The 22,086-nt window shown below is 31.7% G+C and overlaps 1 protein-coding gene across 1 annotated transcript in view; it reads right to left on the reverse strand.

Annotated features, from left to right (window-relative positions):
* Window positions 1-3,969: 3,969 nt before the first annotated feature.
* TECRL (trans-2,3-enoyl-CoA reductase like) overlaps window positions 3,970-22,086 on the reverse strand; it is a gene marked incomplete at both ends in the record, with an annotated part of 97,918 nt that continues 79,801 nt past the window's right edge. The window contains 4 exons of the mRNA XM_082602039.1: window positions 3,970-4,097; window positions 4,981-5,026; window positions 5,566-5,651; window positions 13,819-13,876. Coding sequence (XP_082458165.1) covers window positions 3,970-4,097; window positions 4,981-5,026; window positions 5,566-5,651; window positions 13,819-13,876 — 318 coding nt within the window. The remainder of the gene's footprint in view (window positions 4,098-4,980; window positions 5,027-5,565; window positions 5,652-13,818; window positions 13,877-22,086) is intronic.

The raw sequence follows: 22,086 nt of genomic DNA on the forward strand, positions 1-22,086 counted from the left end.
CTAGATACCCTAAAAGTGTCAGTTGAAAGGTCACCCAATTAGAGAGAAACTTCACAGTCTCACCATCTGACTCATCCTGCCCCTCATATTACTCAGTCAAATAATATGAAAATACATCTATATTCTCAAGAAAAAAAAATTGTTATGATTATATTCATTTAAAAAAAATATTTCTGAGCATATTTTTGTTACCTGTTTTAAACACCATTATAGAACTACAGTTAAAAGCCAAAATCCCATTTTAGTAGGGAAGTGCTTTTGTACATTTCCATGATCAAACCTCCTCTGAAGGAAGGCTAATTATAGGCTTCAATATGCACCTGGGTGAAAATTAACTTTTAAGCAGCCTTTAAAATAAACGGTTTTTAATTATTATCATTATGGAAAAGCTGCATAAATGCCTTTAATTGTACTTATAAAGTAACATTTGCTGTAATCACCTCTAATATCCAGGATCAACTACAACAGTTTTCTTTTTTATTAAAATAAAAATATAAGTAACCCTCATTATTGATTCACAGGTCATTTTATTTTATGAGCACAAATGTTATAAATAAAGTACAACAACTGCTAAAATTTAACAGGTATTGAATGATAGTTACTCAAAATTGAACTTAAAATATCTTGAAAATATATTTAATTACTGGAAGATGATTAAAGGTCAATATACAAGATATTCAGCTATAATGTTGAATTTTATTATTTGATTACCCCTCAGTATTAGGCATAATATATTTTCATAGGGAAATAAAATTGAACATGCACATTTAAAAAATAATATATTTCATTTATTTTTTAAAAAATTAATGCTACCATATTTGTGTTGTCTCTTTTAAGAAATGATATTGCTTAAAATTTCTGTGTCTGCATATGAGTTGGAGAATAATTTTCCACAAAACTCTTGCTAAAAGGCAAAATGTGTTGAGTCTATTTTTATTTAAACTTAGCCAGAAATTTAAAAAAGAAAAAAAAAAACACGCATGCAAAAAGCCCCAAAACACCTTTAAAGTAGTAGCTTTAGGGAGAAATGATGAAGGGGTGGGGAAGAGAGGCAAGAGGCTGTGATAATACGGGGTGGTATAGCAGCTGATTCAACTTTTGTACTTTTGTTTTTCTTTTGATTTCTCTCCCTCTGTAGCACCTTTTATAAGAAATGTATAAAAGATGAAGATGTGGTATTTTAAAAGCATTATTTTCAGTTTTTATTTTTGGATAGAAAAAATATCATTCTAGACAATTATTTAAAAATTAACTATCAATGACTAAATTAATTTAACTATGATGCTTCTTTGTAATACTATATGTAATCACAAATCTAGTATCTGTCAGAAAATTCTAATGTTAATTTATTAAATCTTGAATGCTTATTTTCATAAAATTTAAATACATTATTAGCTACCATCCTAATATTTAAATTAATATTTAATTTAAATTGAAGATGCAAAACTATAACTTGCCAGGCATCCTAATTGTTACATTAAATGATTTGGAGGCAGAAGCTAATATCTGTGACCTGTGATTTTATTTTTCCACTCCTGCTTAAGATTATTTCCAACATTTGTTTGGAATGGGACCTTTATTAGTAAAGATATAATAAGTTCTACTTGGATGGGGGGCAGATTTATGTGAAAAACTCACTCCCTACTTGGTCCAGTCTACTTTGAGTAGTTTCCTCCTGAAGACTCCTTAAACTGATTCATGTATAAATGTGTAGAAGAGAGTTACTAAACACATAGTAAATGAATGGATAACTCAATCTATGAAGATATCATTGGACATTAATTCATATATCTATGCATTTTCTGGAAGAAAGATTCATAGTATATTTTTATATACCAACCAGTAATGGTATATTTTCAGTTTTTAAACTTTTGAGGATTTTGTTTTTTTGATTATTAATGGTATGTTCTGCAAAAGTGATAGAAATGGAGAGCAAATGCATTCTAATATATTATCATGGAGAAATGGCCTGAGAGAAGACTGATCATGTGAATCAGGACATTTAATACAACCAGGGCAGATAATTTTTAACAGACATATACAGGTTGAGGTAATATCCATTCCTTTATATCCCCTGTAGCCCAAGGAATAAAAGAACAAAGACTAACTTTAATATTGTCTTCATACTTGTTTTAATTAATTTCAATTAATGCTACTAACAATTCATTTTATCTTTAAGAATTATGTTATCTTTTAACTAAGTAAACTATCTAAAAAACAAGGGCTGCATTATTTATTCCCTTTTCTACTCTCATCTACTGTTTGTCTACAGTTGACATTTAGTTCCTTTAACAAATCTATCAATAAATAGAGTATGAAAATTTGAATGTTAAGTGGCAGTATTTTAGTACTGTTTCTCAGTTGATATGGCTGATCATAGCATTTAACTTGTTCCTTTCCCACACTACAAGACTTCTTTTGACCAATCCCGTATTACTTTGATGATGATATCATGCATATACATACCTCACTTAAATTAGAAATAAGACCTATTTGTCTTTCTCTATTGAAAGCAGGGAATCTATGAGTTGCTAATATCATCATAATCTTTACATTGACATAAAAATCACAATTGTTGAAAATACACACAAAAAACTTTAGAATTTGATAATATAATTGCATCTTATTTATAAGATGAGAGTAGTCACATTTTTCGGGTATATAGTATAATGAAACATATTTGGGATAGCCTATTACATCAACAAATAATTATGATTCCATGCTATTTTGCTGAATGAATATTAGTGAAATAAACTTTGTTGTTGTCTTCCCATGAGATATATTAATACTGTGCATTTGGGAATGATAAAGCTTTTAAATGGGTGCTTTTGTTATATCTTGAAAGTTGGTCACGTATATTAACAGTAAACACCCACAGAATGCATGCATATAGACCTACCTTTACCAAGCATATTTTGTCATATATGTATATATCTAAATGCTTTAATGAGGATATATTGATATATGTATATCCATCTATCATCTATCTATCCATCTGTTTATCTAGATACATTTATATCTGATAAGTGGAAAGGCTCTAGAAATTAACCAATGTAAAGAATCCCAATTTAAATATGAATAAACTAAGATTTTAAAAAATATTTACCTAATATGTATTTAATTTTTGTAATATCATCCCTCCTCTTGTCAAAATATATATGCATATTTACATACACACACATACCACACTGGCTTTGAGAAGACATAAGAATTTAAAAATATGAAAATAAAGCAAAAAATCTTTCCACTCTAAATCTCAAAGTTCCAATGCACTCTCTCTTCATCATCACATATAATCCATTTGAAATATATATATATTTCTATATATATGCATATATAAACATGATGTATGTATAAATATAAACATATATTTCAGTATAGTATATTCAATGATTTAATAAGTAATATCTAGAAAATATTTTGATTGTTATAATTTCAGAATGATATACAATGTATATGTTATGAATAAGATGCATGGCTAATTAAAAATATTTAACTTTTAATATAGGAAATTGAACTACTGACATAAGACATTTGATATTTCTCAATAACATTGAACAATAAAGAAAAAAATTAAATTACTATCAAAATAATATGTAAAATTCAAGTGATTTAAATGTTACAACTTTTTAAAATATTTACTTTTTAGAATTCAGATATTCGAAATGGTCTTAAGCAAATAGTTATGAAATATTTAATTCAGTAAGAACATCTCATTCAAGGATCAGTCCCTTGCAAACATATTGGATGCTATTTACCATTAGTTATATCAGTAATTTCTACTTTTCATTTACCTCAAGTTTATTACTCTAAATTCAGCTAGATTCTACCATTTTGTATTTTTACTCAAGCAAAAATACTGTTGTTTGTGAATTTCTGGAGCATAATAGGCAACTATCCTTTATCAAGTTTGATTTAGTGAGTTTATATACTGCTTTCTGTATATGAGATAAGATCACTTATTTTTTCTTACAATATAAATGGAATCATTGCTGATTTCCTATGCATATAAGAACTGAATTTCTTCAGATAAATCTTATGTTTCTTTTGTGCCCACAAAGACATCTGGATACTCATCAGAAGTGTAAAAATCCCAACTAGAAGAAAAAAGAAATAATTGTTCTTTATTTCTTATTTTTATTATGGATATAGCAAGCTATATTAGAAAAAGTATCATATATAGTTCTTAAAATATTTCTCATGTTACATAGTTCTCTGTCAATTTTCTTTACTCATGTATATTGCCTAGCATCATACACCTTCAATCAATATTTATTACATAGCTGAATAAACATAAAAAGTATATAGAGATCAAAATAAATCTGTTTTTTACATCCCACTGCCACAAAATACTCCCAAATAAGGAATTTTTAAAAATCTCCTAGAATTTCTCAATAATAGTTTTTCATATGTGTATAAAATACTTCTACATACACATACACACATACGACAAGCAACATTAATTTTAATCCACATTTTTTGTACAGTGGAACAAAGAATTGATGAAAAGGATATAACACATATCCCTTTAGTACATGCATTTCATTACAATTTAACTTCCTTGTGTGTTAAAATGACCAGCATTCAAGATTACACACTCATGCTCCCAGCTTTCCCTTCACAGATGCATATGAACACTTGAAGACACAGTACATGCAAGTCTGTGCACTTGCACAAGAGAGAGTTTTAAATGAAGTGTATTATTATTATTACCACTTCTTTTTAACAAAAACTTGTTGCTTAATAAATATATTTGGACTACATTTTCTAGCTTGGATTAAGCCACAGTTATATAGAGATGCATAGTAAATAATGTTCCAATATATTTTAATACTGCTAAAAAAATCCAAAATAAAAATAAAGGCAAAAAATCCCTTTACAAACTTGCCTAATTTTAGTACTATAGCAATCTGTTCTCAGAAACCACTCCTCCTAAAGGTGTATCTACTTCAATTAAATGTCAGTAAACATAGATCTCACCTGGCAATGTTTGTGTCATGACTGTGAAACTAATCCATGATCCAATCTGTTAGATTAAAACATAAATTAACAAATATTGATAGTCAGTCTAGAAATTTGTTCACTTGTGACATTAAATAGGTAATTTAAAAACTAAACAGTAGGAAAATTCTAAGTAGAAATAAATTTCCTAAAGACAATAATTTCATTGTTAAATATAACAGTTATTAAACAATCCCATAAAGAAATTCATAAGAAAATGAGAAATTATTCCAAAATTTTTGATAAAAAATAAAATCCTGAAGCTTCTCAAGACATTTTGTATGATGATTATAAAATTTTCTTTAAATCTAGATAAATATATGCACATATATTCTATATTCTGCAGGGAAAATTGTGGTTGAACTATTCCAGTTTCCTATGCCTATAACTTAAATTGAAATCTATATCATCATCTATATCTCTGGCTATACCTATATCTACAGACAAAACATATACACATATTATCATATATATATATTAATCTATAACACATGTAAGTACATAAACACGTATTTAGTATATTATCAAATAAAGTTCAGTTATTTGCATACATAGCTAGCATACCTCATAGGTGTAGTTAGGACATGAAACCAGGAAAAACATCCACGTAAAGGGGTTATAGTTTGGACTTGGAAAACAGGCATTATTTCCTTTTAAAAAGGAGAGTAAAATGTCAATGATGTTACATATTGCAAATTTGATGACATATTTATTGTATAATTCTAAATTCCCTAGAACAACTATATACCACATGAAATGTCATCATATATTTATAGAAACCTATTTCACAAATTACTCAGAAGAGACCCAGTTTCAAATGTTATAACCTTTTGACTGAAATAGAATCCCTATCATTTTCTGACCATGTCTACAGCTATGTTGCTGTAGCATTACAGAATACCACCATAATAATCAATTGTTTAAGTTTTAAAATCAAACATATAGAGATATTACTTTATCAAAGTGGAGCAGCAGTGTTGCATACTGAGATTCATAAATGTGTTTTCACAGTTGCATGCCTATTCCTATTCTCCTTTTAGTGTCAAAGAATATATTTTTGGTTGAGATTATTAAATACTTCAAACCTCTTTCTATTAAATTAGTGAAAATCCAAAGGGAAGTTCATAACTATGTCATTTATATCAGAAAAGTATGAAAATCGCTCATAAGAGGATTACAGTGAATATCAGTATAGTTAATATTCAGAAATACCATATAAATTATTTCTGCTCAGTTATCAGGATTGTTATTTACAACTCTCATTATACTTAGCATATTGTCACTTGATTTTTCTTAGTTACTTTTTGACTTTCAAATTTTTTTGAGAAATATTTTGGATAACAAATTTATAATGATTTCAAGTTAAACTTTGAGCTGTGACATTTTAAAAGTAAATATGAATTATAAAATTACTGTTTATTCTCCATAGCAAGATTTAATCAGATAACACATCAAGTAATCTCTTTTAGTTGTAATTCTAAAGTCATAATGAAATGTCAGTATGTTGTTTTCAAAATTGTAACTATTGTTGAACTATCAAAGTGAAAAATATATTAGGCAATGTGCAGATTTCATGCATTGCTCATTTCAAGATAAGGATAAATATGTATGCCATTTAATAGTACAGATTCTCTTGGTAACATTTATGTAAACACCTTTGTGTAGCATCCATATATTCGTCAAAAGAAAGATAATTGAGGAACCTACCCACATTATAGTAACTGACTTTCAGGTGCAGAATGTGCACACAAGGTAATTTGGGTTAAAGCCAGTTTATGACTGTTCAATTCCTGGAGGTAGTGGAATGATCAGAATCCACAAACACACATTTCTTCCAGATGTGGTTTGCAGATTAAATAACCAATGTGTCTTGTGACACAGAAAAACCTAGTTTTCTTTCCCAGTTTTTGGACTTAAACTAGTTGTAAGACACTAAACTCATTGATGGAAGAACAGTCTGGGACCCCGAGGAGAAAGACAGCAACATGGAAATAACTGTATATATATATATATAAGGATTCTCACAATCATTCATTAAAGTAACTTCACTAAACTATCTACGGTCATCTGTCTGGGGAACTGTATACTAGTGAGAGTAGACTATCCCTACATTTTAAGGACTGCTAAACACAGTCCACTGCTTCATAGGGGTTATTTCCCCAGACACTGAATGAATAATTGGAATATACATACTTTGTAGTTTGCATAATCCCATTGTGCATTGATTTATTGGCCTTTGGGGCAAGAGCCAGTAGGGAAATCCAAGTGGAAGCCTCTGAAATTGCACTCATTCTTTTGTAAATATAAACAGTCTGCATCCCAATGAGAGATTAGTGCTACATTTAAGATCTAAAGTATGCTTGTATAATATTCTCCATTATATCTCCATTTAATTCACTTCTTTAGGTCCTGCAGAAGCCAGATGTATTTTGGAGGGTGACAGTGGAGTACTGGAAACTTGATCACACATTATCCACCATTGCAGTTTATTACTAGACATAATATCTTTACTAAAGCATATTAACCCAAACTTGGGTCTATGGATATAGCCACTGAATTGACAAATGTATTTTCCATCTCTAGTAGAAAGGGAGGCCAGAATAGTTTACTTTTTTAAAAAATGGGCAATAGCATAGAGTTTCAGTTTGTTTGTTTGTTTGTTTTCTATAACTGTTTAATACTCCCACCCTTTGCTATAAAATAACTGAAGAAGACCCAGGTTGGTTGTGCATCTCACTGAAAATCACTAGATCAATGACATTATGCTATTCATACTGAATGAGTAAGAAGTGGCTAGTATGTTGGTGGCCTACTAAGACATGTGTGGTCCAAAGAAGGGGGGTTGTGAATAAACACTACAAAGATTTAGGGACCAAATGATTGTGGGGCATCCTTTCCAAAACAGAGAAAATGTGTGGCAACTTGAAACCCGTATCATTAAGAAGGAAGCAAAATGCCTTGTAGACCTCTTCTAGTTTGGCAGGTATCATATTATACACCAGGGAAATCTCCTCTGAACTGCACACCATGGGGCACAAAAAGCCATGAAAGTTTAGTAGGGCACAAGGCAGAAAATTGCAGCAGGTTCAAGTTTTAGTGCAAGCACTCCTGCACTTGGACTTATAATCAGGTAGACTCTACATATTAAATTTATCAGTGGTGGAAAATGTTAATGTGTGGAACTTACGGTTAGCCCCAATGGAATAATCACAATCCTGAACCTTGGTATTCTAGAGCAGGCCATGGCTTTGTAGCACAGAATTATATCTATTTGACAAGATAGTCCTGGAATGCTTTTGAATCCTGGTATAATTAAGACTCTACTCTAGGGACACCAAGTGACCATGTGGTCCTAACTGAGCACTATAAGCTGAGTTCTGTTAGATGTACCAAGTCATAAGGTTAGGTAAGACTAGTAATAATTCATTGTAAGATAGAAGTGATATATTCAGAATGAAACATAAATAGGCAATAGGATAAAAACAAGCTGCATTACCAGGCATCCAGACATGTCACACACCACTGTTGAGCCAACATGTCTCCTAACTCACATGCATGAAAACTTGAGGTATCCCTTCAGGCCAGCTGAAAAGTAGGAAGACCTTGAGCTTAGTTCAGGGCTGAGTTGGCTGGCATGTGGGAGGAAGCCAAAAATGCAAAGCAGCTGCAATAGAGTCACATTTAGGGGTCACACCCTAAAAGACAGTAGTGAGGGGTAAATTCTCCCATTGGGCAGAGTCTCTGTAGTTGAACAAAATACATCCAACCTACAATATACATAAAATAGCAGGCAGTGTCAAATGGACAAATTAGTAAGGAATGCAAGACTGCCCATGAATATGAGTGGCTATGAAATATGAAGATATATGTACCACATGTTAATGCCCCAAAGGGAGCATCAATGATGGAAGAGACAATAAAAATTAGGTAGAAAATTTGACTTAGTCAGTCACTGTCAGCCTGTTTCTGTAATGGATTACTTATTGCTAGTATGGGTGCATGAATGGAGTATGATGGCAGGGATGGAAGCTATACTTAGCCTCAATAGCATGAGCTCCCACTTACCAGGGCAGATATAACTACTGCTGCTACCAAGTGTCCAAACTGCCACCAATAAAGAACACCAGTAAGACCGTAACAAGGCACCATTCTGCACAGATATGATGTAGTAACCTGATGGCAAGGTGATTTATTGAACACCTTCTATTTTGAAAGAGGCAGCAATTCATATTTGCAGGAAAAGACATAATCTGTGAATGGATTTCCCTTTCCTTCCTTTGGGTCCTGAGTCCTATTATCTGAGGATTTACACAGTATTTGATCAATTAACACTCTCTTCCACAATACACAATTTTTTTGTTTGTTTGTTTTAACATCTTTATTGGAGTATAATTGCTTTACAATGGTGTGTTAGTTTCTGCTTTATAACAAAGTGAATGAGCTATACATACACATATAGCCCCATATCTCCTCCTTCTTGCATCTCCCTCCCACCCTCCCTATCCCACTGTTCTAGGTGGTCACAAAGCACCGAGCTGATCTCCCTGTGCTATGCGTCTGCTTCCCACTAGCTATCTATTTTACATTTGGTAGTGTATATAAGTCCATGCCACTCTCTCACTTCGTCCCAGCTTACACTTCCCCCTCCCCGTGTCCTCAAGTCCATTCTCTACATCTGCATCTTTATTCCTGTCCTGCCCCTAGGTTCTTCATAACCATTTTTTTTTAATTCCATATATATGTGTTAGCATATGGTATTTGGTTTTTTCTTTCTGACTTACTTCACTCTGTATGAGAGACTCTAGGTCCATCCACAATACACTGTTACTTTAAGAAATCCATTTTTCATAAAGGAGGTACAGAAGTGGGCCCATAACCAAAGGAACAATTTCTCATATCAAATGCAGCATCATCAAAAAGTTGCCAACCTGATGGATTAATTGGCTAATCTGTTGAAGGCACAGTTGAAATGCTAACTTAGGGACAAAGTACACCTTTAAATCTATAAGATAAGGTTTACAGTTGAATGGTAATCTACCCATGTCCCATGACAGGAAATTCCCCACTTGGAAACAAGGATCTTAAAACCTGAAACCCCAGTGTTGTGGGGAATGAATCACTACTCTTGGCAGAGTAATTGATCCTGATCATGAAAAGGAGGTAAACCTGCTATTATACAGTGGGGTAAGAAGAGTATATTTTGCCTCTAGTATTTGGACATCTCTGGTATTCCCTTGACCCATGGACAGGGGCCACATCCATATCCTGATAAGGACCCTCAAGTGAGGATCCATGTCATACCACAGATAATCCCTGAGATGTTAAATGTGTCCGTTGAGAGTGAAGGGAATCTAGAAGTTTGTGGATGAGGAAAATGGTGCAAATCAGTTGTTAGACCAAGGCCATGTGCAGCAGTGAAGGCTGTGTAATTTCCCACTAATATGTCTCTTTTAAATTTCTGCTGGTAGCAGAGAACTTTCACATACCCTCTGAAAGGATGGCCTTGACAGAAGAGAACTGCCTTATCCTAGATAATTTCCCCATTTCCAGGGAGCCCCAAATCCAACCTACCTTTTCTCTAGTCATTCCGACTTAGGGTAACTCAGAAGGGTTATCCTAGTTTCAGATAACCCTAGAGAAATGACTGAGGCCACCCTTCAGACATGACAACTCAGTTTCCTACTAGGCACAATTCTTCCCTTTTTTAAAGTACTTTGTAATAAGCATTTTAAAAATGTGTTCTATATCAAATTGTGTTTTCTGGGGAACACATTTTGTGACATCTTGCCTAAACAGTCAATATAAAATGGTCCCCCAATCCATAATTCATGCCTGAAGCATATCTAAGGTACAGATATTACTATAAACTTCAATTAATATGAAAGTGGGGAAATAAAAATCCAAGAGCAACAGAGACTCATTTAGAGCTGACACAGGAACTGAGAGTTGGATAAGGATTTTATGTAAGGAAAAAGAGTGCACTGTGTATGTAGATATCAAGAATCCATGATCAGAAGAAGAGGGTTTACTCTGAGAAAAGGTCTGAGACCTGAGGTTATCAGGACACTGGATACATTGAACTGAAATGAAATGATTTGAGAGTAGTGAGTCTGGAGGTTTTCAGATTAGAAGGCACTGCTTCTAAGAAAGGAGAAAATGCTTTGAAGGCTTAGAGGGGAAGGGAAAGAAGGTAGTATTTCTGGGAATTAAGGAATTTAGAAAACAAAGGAGTGTATAGAGGATCAAAAGACACAATGAAACACCCCATCCCCTCCAGAGCACACTTTATTCTTTAGAGACTTCACTTCAAACACCCCATCTTTAAAAACATTTGTTATTTCTCTTCAGCGACAATCTACACATTTAAAATGAACATAAGTGGATAAATATTCACATAACGCTTCTATATGAAAAAAGCCAGAATTTTTCCAACTGATAAAAATAACTCCCCCCAAAATTAAAACAGAGAACAATTTTAATGCACAGAAGCATTTACAGATAATAAAGAACATAACCGTTAAGAAATCCCAGAACTCAAAATAGGTATGGACAAAACAGGAACAAAAAAATAGTTGAGGGCTTTCCTGGTAGCACAGTGGTTGAATCTGCCTGCCATTGCAGGAGACACGGGTTCGAGCCGTGGTCTGGGAAGATCCCACATGCTACGGAGCAACTAGGCCCGTGAGCCACAATTGCTAAGCCTACGCGTCTGGAGCCTGTGCTCCGCAACGAGAGGCCATGATAGTGAGAGGCCCGTACACCATGATGAAGAGTGGCCCCCGCTTGGCACAACTAGAGGAAGCCCTCACACAGAAACGAAGACCCAATACAGCAAAAATAAATTAATTAATTAATAAAAACTCCTTCCCCCAACATCTTCTAAAAAAAAATAATTGATTCTTCTCAAGAATTAAATTGTAGAAAAAGAAAAATATCACATTACTAATATGGTACATATTTCAGTTTGCCTAAGGGTAGAATGTTCGGTAGAATAGGGGATATTAAGTAGATGAACAAAAACAGTGAAAAAAAAAACAAAAACAAAAAGCTAAAACCAGAAAGTGATAGATATATAAAATAGAGCCAGATGTAACATGTATGTAATATAACCCCACCCTCTCCTCACAGTCCACAATGTAACCAAATTTTCAACTACAATACAAGAAAACTTTCTAGAATTAAAAAAAAAGACATGAGTCAACCTACTAGAAGATTACATCATGTCTCTGGGAAAACTGATCTGGAATTATCAAATCTAAGACATATCCTACAAAACTCTGTACAAAATTAATAGACTTCAGTGATAAAAGTATCCTGAGTCTAGAAGCAAAAGACCAAGCCAATTTAATCAAGTAGGGAAGATTAGATTGGCTTCTGACTTGGCAAGAGCAACATACAAAGCAATGTAAAGGGTGGAGTAAAAGCATACACACACACATAGAAAAGTCTTTCTCACATAAACATTTCCAAAGTTTGACTTTGCAAACATTATGATTTAAAATTTTCATTTTCAAATAATGACTGCGTATTCCAGATAGATGAAGAAACTTGAGCAAAGTCACATTGTTAGAAGGTCAGGGTCAAGACTAAAAGTTGTGATATTCATAACTTTGACAATGTTAGCATTTTTATAAAATTGTATTGTGTTCTGCTTCTATACTTAAAAAAATGAGACTATCAGAAGTTTTTCATCTGCGCTTCACATACTTCCAAAGAGAAATCAGTAGATCTATGAATTTGGATTAGATAAAAATGACATTTAACCTCTTAATAAAATGTAAGATTTACTTCAATACAAATGCAGACAAAAAAACACAATATTATTTGCATTATTCTGTCATTTTTTTTCAGGCAGAGATATTTTCAAATAATATTACAGTTGTTTTAGATTTCCATATATATAATTTATGGTCATCAATATGGTACTGATCAAAGTGTTATGTAATGTAGGAATCAAAACATTTATGTTATTATATATTATATTACAGCTTTTTATGTGTTCACAAATATTCTAATATAATACATTTCTTTTGTAATTTTATGTATTATGGGAAAAAATATTCTGGAAAGTGTTTCATATATTTCCCCAGCCTGCCAGAACTGTTCAAAACAAGAAAATGTTAACAAATTCAGGTAGATATTAAAACAAACTTGAAGAGACAGACACAACTTTATATTTGCAACTAGTTTGATAAAAACATGAAATCCAAATGTTGACCACTGCTGTTGGAAATTATGGTTAAATTATGTACAATGCACAGTAAGCCATTGTGAATCCCTGCCTATAATTTAACCTGAATGAGAGTATTGATTTACCAAAAATAAATTATATAGACACTGTAAATTTTTTCAAATCTTTTGGCAAACCAGTAAACTCAAAATGTTCTCCCAAACATTGCTATTTCACTGCCATTGAATTTGTCAGATAAAATTCACTTTTATTAGAAAAAGTTTAAGAAGTCATTTGAAATACAGTAGGATTGTAACATACTGTGCAAATTAGATTAAGAATTGAAAGTTAAGCTAAGAAATGTGGATATTCATCAAAGGATTTCATACTTCTTTTTAATCATGTTTGTTTCTTCATATATTTAAATGAGAGAGAGAGAGAGATTATGTGTGTGTGTGTATGTGTTTGTACATGCACACTTTAGAGAAACCATAATTAGGGAATATAATATAGTTCAAATATTTTGAAAACTTAGGTATAAAAGGGCAATAATTGGGGAATACTAATCTTAAGTGTTTCCAACTATTGCTTTAAAAAATAATAATTAGCATAATTCACTCTAGAGGAGATTAGAAAAAGTGACTAACCTGTGTGATTGGGATGAGCCAACAGTACATTGATGAAATGATTTCCAGCTTCACAAATCTGCAAAACATTTCAACCTTTTCAGTGTGATATACTTGGGTCTCTTTTAAAAATACATTTTTAGATATACAAATATCCATGTAATATATTGATTCTAAAGATCCAAAAATATACTGTTACTCTAACTGTAAGAAGAAGAAATTTTGTATTTTAACAATGAAAGAAGCTGTTGTGGACATATGTAGAATCAAAGGAATGAGTTACATTGAGGTAGAGATTTTGAAGGTATTCTTGATCGCTTTTGATAGTTATGTACAAATTGCCTTGTTAATCAGGTCCTGTTGATTATCTGCTTTGTATTTGTCACAATAGGTAAATTTTCACAGCATGAAGAGACAAGCCATATCACTGAAGATATATTTGGCATAGGTTTATATATTCCAGGTTTACTAACACAGTAGCAGCCCTTCCACTGCAAGGGTAGTAGTATGGTTCCTGGCTTGTTTCAGCTCAGTTTAGAAAATATATTGTAAGCAGTACTGCCCCACAAAGTCACTTGTTGCTTGTCTGTCACCTGACCTCTTAATCATGTACACTCCACTAGTTGTCCCTGTTTGGTAGACCATTATGACCCTCTAAGAAGCTTCAGGGTTAACAATATCTCCTGGGCTAATACTGTTTGAATTTGCAACATGTAGCCTCTGAAAGTAGGACTGTTTCCTTTGTCTGTCATAAACACCTTACCTGATTCAATGCAAAGTATGTATTCAATATATAAATACTACGTTATTTATAGCAGGTTATGCTATCCAAAATATAAGCAACCCACAGATATTACCAAAATTGCTTTAGTTGTGAAGAACAAGATGGTCTAGATTTTAAAATTGCTATCGCACAACAGTATGAATATACATAACACTACTGAACTGTACGCTAAAAATGGTTAAGATAGTAAATGTTATGCTATTTTTCTCTTTACCACAATTAAAAGTAAAAGAAGCCACTAGGTAAAGTGTTTTAAGTGAGAAAGAACATTAGAATGGTAAATGATAAAAATTCTAATAGACTTGTACCTGGATGCATATGGGTGGCTTAAAGTAAATTTTTAAATATTCATTTGTGCTTGATTTTATAAAAACTTTATTGACTACTTGTTGCTTCACACTAGCATTCATTTGAAAAAATGATTCAATAGTCCACTCTCTTCTTCAGAGTTATCATTCGGTGGATAAATAAGAAATATGAAATTTTCAGCTAACAGAATTGAAAAAAATCACCCTTTTAAATGGAAAAAATCATCATTTAAAAAATGTTTTGAATCAGAATGTAATGAAAACATTTTTAGTTCTTTCAGAACGCTTTGTACTCTCAGTTCGTTGAGATTACAATTTTATTTTTAATCAGTACACCTAAACATGTAACAATGTACAATGTGGGGAATGTTAACTTTTAATAAACCACAAAGCACTTTGGTTAATATATTAGAAGTGACATATCATGCATCACATTGTACTCCACAGATTTTTCTGAAAATACTCCTGATTAAGTGCCACTGTTTTCAGGTTGAAAGATATTATTGGATCAGAATATATAAAATTTCAGCAGTAAGATTCTTATTGTTTACTACTAGGCACAGTAGCCCCTCCCCCTTATCTGCAGTTTCACTTTCTGTGGTTTCAGTTACCCACAGTCAATTGAGGTCCAAAAATATTAAATGGAAAATTACAGAAATTAATTTATATGTTTTAAATTGCCCTCCATCCTAAGCAGCATGATGAAATCTCTGGCCATTATAATCTGTTCTGACATTCTCTTGCTGTGCTTAATTTATAAATTAAACTTAGCCATAGGTATGTATGTTAAGAAAAAATACATGATATGTATAAGGTTCAGTACTATATGAGGTTTCAGACATTCAATGAGAGCCTTGGAATGTATCCCCCACAGATAAGGGGAGATGACTGTATTGTGCCTCAGTCATAGCATGTTGGCATTGTGGCAAAGGTGCCAGTGGCCAATGACCATAACAAAGGTTCCAGAGAGACCAACTTGCAGGGAGATATATATCTTGCTCTTCCTAACAAGTTTCATCATGTTAAGCATTCTCTGCTTTAAATAGTGAAAGTGATGTGTCTATAGAAAAACAAACAACAGCAGACAAATGCCCTAATATAGAATTTGTAGCCATCAATCAAGTAGTCAGGCTGTCATATTATCAAAGTAAAATACTTTTAGTTTCCACAGCAAAAACAAGTAACCTTTATTCTGTGATCTCATAATATTTTTAGATGACCATAATCTATCTTTTTTCTGCATATGTTATCCCTACATTTTTATATGCATTATTATTAATTATTGGCAGTTCTAATATCTTATAACTTTATCATTTAAGCAATGTGATAATCATTTTACTAATTTATATGAAACAGAATCTGCTAAAATGTTTCTAACACTCTAAAGCTTGAGTTTTGGCTATTTTTTCTCTATAATAATGATAATAACAATAATTATAATTTTGTTATATTTATTTTACCTTAATAAATATTTCAAGAATAAGGAAAATCTAGGCTAAATATATAATTACAAAAAGTTTCACCTGTAAAATATATCAACTCTTCTGATCTTGGGAAGTTAGTTTCTTTTTTTTTTTTTTTTTCTTTTTGGAGAGTTAGTTTCTACTTTAAGGGATAAGGTATATCACATACACTGAAATACTATTTGATAATATAAGCCAATATGATACTGTCTCAGCATTCATTAAGTCATAACTTATGATAATTTATATTACTATGATCATAAAATTACAGAACTTTATTCTAATTCCTAATCTCTACTCTTTTATTATGAAACCTACTTATATGTGATTCCATTTTTTTAAAAGGATAATATACATGTGTTTCAGAGGAAATATATTCAGTATATTAATTATTGGTTTAACAGAAAGTACATGAATACCAACCTATGATTTTTTTTCATTAAGACAATTTTTTTTAGAGCAGTGTGAAGTACACAGCAAAATTGAGGAGAAGTTACAGAGATTTCTTACAGACTCCCTGCCAATACATGCATAACCTCCTTCATTATCAACACCCACCACCAGACTGGTACATTTGTTACATTTGATGAACCTACATTGACACATCATTATCAACCGATGTGCACAGTTTACATTACAGTTTGCTTGGTGTTATACATTCTATGTTTGGACAAATGTATGACATTTATCTGTCATTATGGTATCATACAGAGTATCGTCACTGCCCTAAAAATCCTCTGTATTCCTCCTGTTCATCCTTCTCCCTCCAACTTCTGGAAACCACTGATTTTTTTTTTTTTTTTTTTTTTTTACTGTCACCAGAGCTTTGGCTATTCCAGTATATCATAGAGTTGGAATCATACAGTATATAAACTTTTTAGATTGGTTTAAATATACATTTAAGGTTTCTCCATGATTTTTTCATGGATTGATAGCTCTTTTTTTTTTTAACACTGAATACCATCCCATTGTCTGGATATACCACAGTTTATTTATCCATTCACCTACTGAAGGATATCTTTACTGCTTCCAAATTTTGCCAATTATAAATAAAGCTGCTATAAACATCCCTGTACAAGGTTTTGTATAGACATACATTTTCAGCTCCTCTGGGTAATACTAAGCATAATTGTTGGATCACATGGTAAGAGTAAGTTTAATTTTGTAAGAAATGTCAGTCTTTTTAAAATGGCAGTGCCATTCGCATCAGTGGTGAGTGATAGTTCTCATTGCTCCACATCCTCACCAGCATTTGGTGTCATCAGAGTTTTGGACTTTGGCTATTCTATAGGTGTATAGTGGTATCCTGTTGTTGTCTTAATTTTCATTTCCCTGATGACAAATGATGTGGAGCATCTTTTCATATGCTTATTTGCCATCTGTATGTCTTCTTTTGTGAAGTATTGGTTAAGGTCTTGGTAAATGTTTTAATCAAGTTGTTTGTCTTATTGTTGAGTTTTAAGAGGTTTTTTTTTTTTAATATGTTGGATAACAGTATTTCATCAGACGTGTCTTTTGCAACTTATTTTCCCAGTCTATGCTTGTCTTCTCATTCTCTTGACATTGTCTTTGCAAACCAGTGTTACATTTTAATAAATTAACTTACCACTTGTTGCTTTCATGGATTGTGTTTTGGTGTTGTATCTAAAAAGTCATTGCTATACCTAAAGTCATCTAGATTTTCTTCTATGTTATCTTCTAAGGATGTTATAGTTTTGTGTTTCACATTTAGGTCTGTGATCCATTTTGAGTCAATTTTTGTGTTGAGTATAAGTTCTAGGTCTAGATTTTTTTTTTTTTGGCATGTGAATGTCTAGTCATTTCAGCACCACTTATGACTGTCTTTGCTCCATTGTATTTTCTTTGCTTTAACCAATATACTTTTGAAAGTGAAAAACTGAAGGATTTTAACTAAAATTTCATACATCATATTTATATTATTATATGATATGAATGATAAAATTTACTAGTTCTTTTAGTAATTTATTTTTTGCATGAGACTAATATTTTATTGCCTAAACTTTGCTATAGGAGAGGATATTTTCACTCATAAATTGCACCTCGAAGTCTGATTTTGGAATTGACTTAATGTTTAAAAATAGTTTATTTTATTTCTCTGATCCATCTCATTACTACAATTTTGGGGATATCTGAATTTTTTTAATCCATAGAGCTTTCATGAAATATTGTATAACATAAGAGTGTGCACATATAGCATAACAATATAGTATAAGAATAGCAGTAGAATTTTAAAATAGAGTAGAATTTTTAAAATAAATATTATTTTTTAATAAATATATACTATGTAGTTAATTATTGTTAAAACACTTGTCATTATTTTGGGGATTCTTTTATATTAGCTTTGATATTATATATTTATATATAATTTATAATTATATTTTTTGATAATTATATATCAAGATGACAATTTTTATGGTTATAGTAACTGCTGATTTTATTTTAAATCACTACTATAATTAGGAGTAAGTCAGTTTTAGCTGAAAAACAACAATAATTATAACAAATTATAATGAAATAGCAAAATATAATATGTATTAATTTTATATCATTAATTTCTTAAAACTAGTTTTCTAAATAAGTTATTTAAGAAGTGAGTTCAAATTTAGGTATAAATGTTGATTCCTATTTATGTTATTATTTATGTCAGATATTTCAGGGGCTTTAAGAAGAAGCGAAAATGATGAGAAAACAAAGAGTCCTAGATTTCAAGTCTGCAGTAAGAGTAAATGTAAATCATTTTATTGGTATCTCTCAAGAGTTGGCAGAGGATCCAAAAAAAATTGTCATGACCAAATCTGAGCAAACTGCTGAAAATATTTAACTTTGGTTCATCTTTTTTCCCCTCATTCATCTCATCCACAAATACTAAATACTCACAAGCACTTCACTAGCGTTTCTGTGGTTTCCACAGCAGGGCCCCACTCTCCTCCACCCTTATTAAAAGCTATGATATATAATTCCCAGAATCCTCTCCCCTAATCAAAAATTATTGTGCTATTTACAATGTCCTTTTCAGCTAAATTCTACAAGAGCAGGTGTGACTTCTTGATAAGAGCCTAATTTATTATTTCTCCAAGAGTATTTGCATTTTAATAATGAGAAAACAAACTCAACCTAAATGAGTGAATAACTAATTGTGAAAATTAGGACACAGAGGTAAAACCATGGAGAAAAATTAATGTCACCACTTTTCAAACCATGTCTTATGCATTATTATCTATTCCTCCCATTTTGTACATTATTGAAGACAGTAAGAAAAGCAAGAAAGAAATTTCTTTTCTGATGTAATGCTCAATGTACAAAGAATTGACAATCAATTGCTTCTGGAGAGCAAAAATAAAGTTGAAAGAAAGAGTGGATAAAGGAAACGGGATTATTATTTATGTAAAATATATATTGTTTTGCAATGGTAATTTTGGTGTTTTGTGGGTGATGTTGGGTTCAGAGGATAATTAGGGGGGTCATAGAAATATGAAGAGCCTGGATTATAGTGTGTCTCAACAATATTTGCAGCAGAAAATCAAAATTACATCTAAAAGTTTTGTAGAGAGATATTCTAAAGTGCTTATAGAGTTGCATATATTTGATTTTCCATATTTGATTTTTTTCCTTGTAGATTTTGTGATACCAGAATATATTCAAGGGAGGTAAATTGTGTTGAAAGTCAAGAAGAATTTATACAAAAGGAGGGGTGATAAAATACTTCTTAGAACATAGTTTAAACATGTCAAAACTCACCAAAATCAAAGATTTTCCACAAAGAATCATTACCTAATTTTGGAATATATTATGTACACATTGTGAAGTGTCTTGTTTTGCTTGACATATTTTGTTTAGTGTATTAGGGAACTCAGAATATTAGTAGAAAGAAGATGGAGGGAGTAGAAGAAAAAGTTATAATTGTTAATGGTTAGTCTGCAAAAGGGATGATTCATCCATTAATAATTAAGAATTAACTGTAATCATATTCAACACAGTTCTAACATATTATCTTCTTACCAAGTGGTAATCTGGCTCTACAGAAGCTAAACCAACTTTAGTGAATAATACTTTTCTTCTTCTGTGTTGAAAGAGTGTATAGATCAATAAATGAAGAACATGAAGTTTTCCAAACATAACATTTTATTAGCAAAAACATTAGCACTTGCAAATAAGATACACATTTTCTGGTTGAATTTTATATTATACAAGATTGACCCACGAATTTCCCCTTTGTTTCTTCTATATAATTGATTCTACTATATACTGGTAATTTTAATATAAAATAATTTGTAATAGATTGGACTTAAAAACAGTTTGCTTATTTTTTCTAAACTCTTTGCACATATGTATTTGTGATAAACCTGAAACTCACACATATGTTTTCAGTTATTATGAATGAAAAATTTAACCTTGAACTATAGGGTGTTATGTTCATAAAAATATGGTAGGAATCTTCAATTTAGGTGATTATATACAAGCTCAATAAACTCACTAGTTGTTATATTCTGTATTAGAATCAGTTTCCTAAAATTTATATCTTACTATCATATTTTATTAGTAAAAGTTCAATGTGTCTTGCCTACATTAAGAAGTTCCAGGATTAGCAGGTCTTTTTATTTTATTTACTTATTTTTATTCTTTTCCATTATAGTTTATTACAAGATATTGAATATATTTCCCTATGCTATACATTAGGGCCTTGTAGTTTATCTATTTTGTACACAGTAGCCTGCATCTGCCAATCCCAAGCTCCTAATTTATCCCTTCCCCCACCCCACTCTCCCCTTTTGTAACCATAAGTTTGTTTTCTATGTCTGTGAGTCTGTTTCCATTTTGTATCATATTTTAGATTTCACATAAAAGTGATATCATATGATATTTGTCTTTCTCTGTCTAACTTACTTCACTTAGTATGATAATCTCTAGGTCCATCCATGTTGCTGCAAATGGCACTATTTTATTTTTAATGACTGAGTGATATTCCATTATATATACCACATCTTTGTTATCCATTCACCTGTCCATAGACACTTAGGTTGCTTCCATGTCTTAGCTATTGTAAATAGTGCCACTGTGAACATTGGGTGCATGTATCTTTTCAAATCAGATTTTTCTCCAGATACATGCCCAGGAGTGGCATTGTTGGATCATATGGTACCTCTATTTTTAGTTTTTTAAGGAACCTCCATACTGTTTTCCATAGTGGCTGCACTAATTTACATTCCTACCAACAGTGTAGGAGGATTCCCTTTTCTCCACACCCTCTTCAACATTTGTTATTTGTAGACTTTTGAATGATTGTCATTCTGAGTGGTGTGAGGTGATACATAATTGTAGTTTTCATTTGCATTTCTTTAATAATTAGCATTGTTGAGCATCTTTTCATGTGCTTATTGGCCATCCATATGTCTTCTTTGGAGAAATGTCTATTTAGGTCTTCTCCTCATCTTTTGATTGGGTTGTTTTTTGTTTTTGTTGTTGTTATTGAGTTGTATGAGCTGTTTGTATATCTTGGAAATTAAGCCCTTGTCTGTTGCATTGTTTGCAAATACTTTCTCCCAATACATAGGTTGTCTTTTCATTTCTTTATAGTTTCCTTTGCTGTACAAAAGCCTATAAGTTTGATTAGGTCCTATTTTTTCATTCTTGCTTTTATTTCTACTGCCTTGGGAGACTGACCTAAGAAAACTTTGCTATGAATTATGTCAGAGAATCTTTTGCCTATGTTCTC

The sequence above is a fragment of the Mesoplodon mirus genome (assembly GCF_964341445.2).
Source record: "Mesoplodon mirus genome assembly, chromosome: 2".
NCBI lineage: Eukaryota > Metazoa > Chordata > Mammalia > Artiodactyla > Ziphiidae > Mesoplodon > Mesoplodon mirus.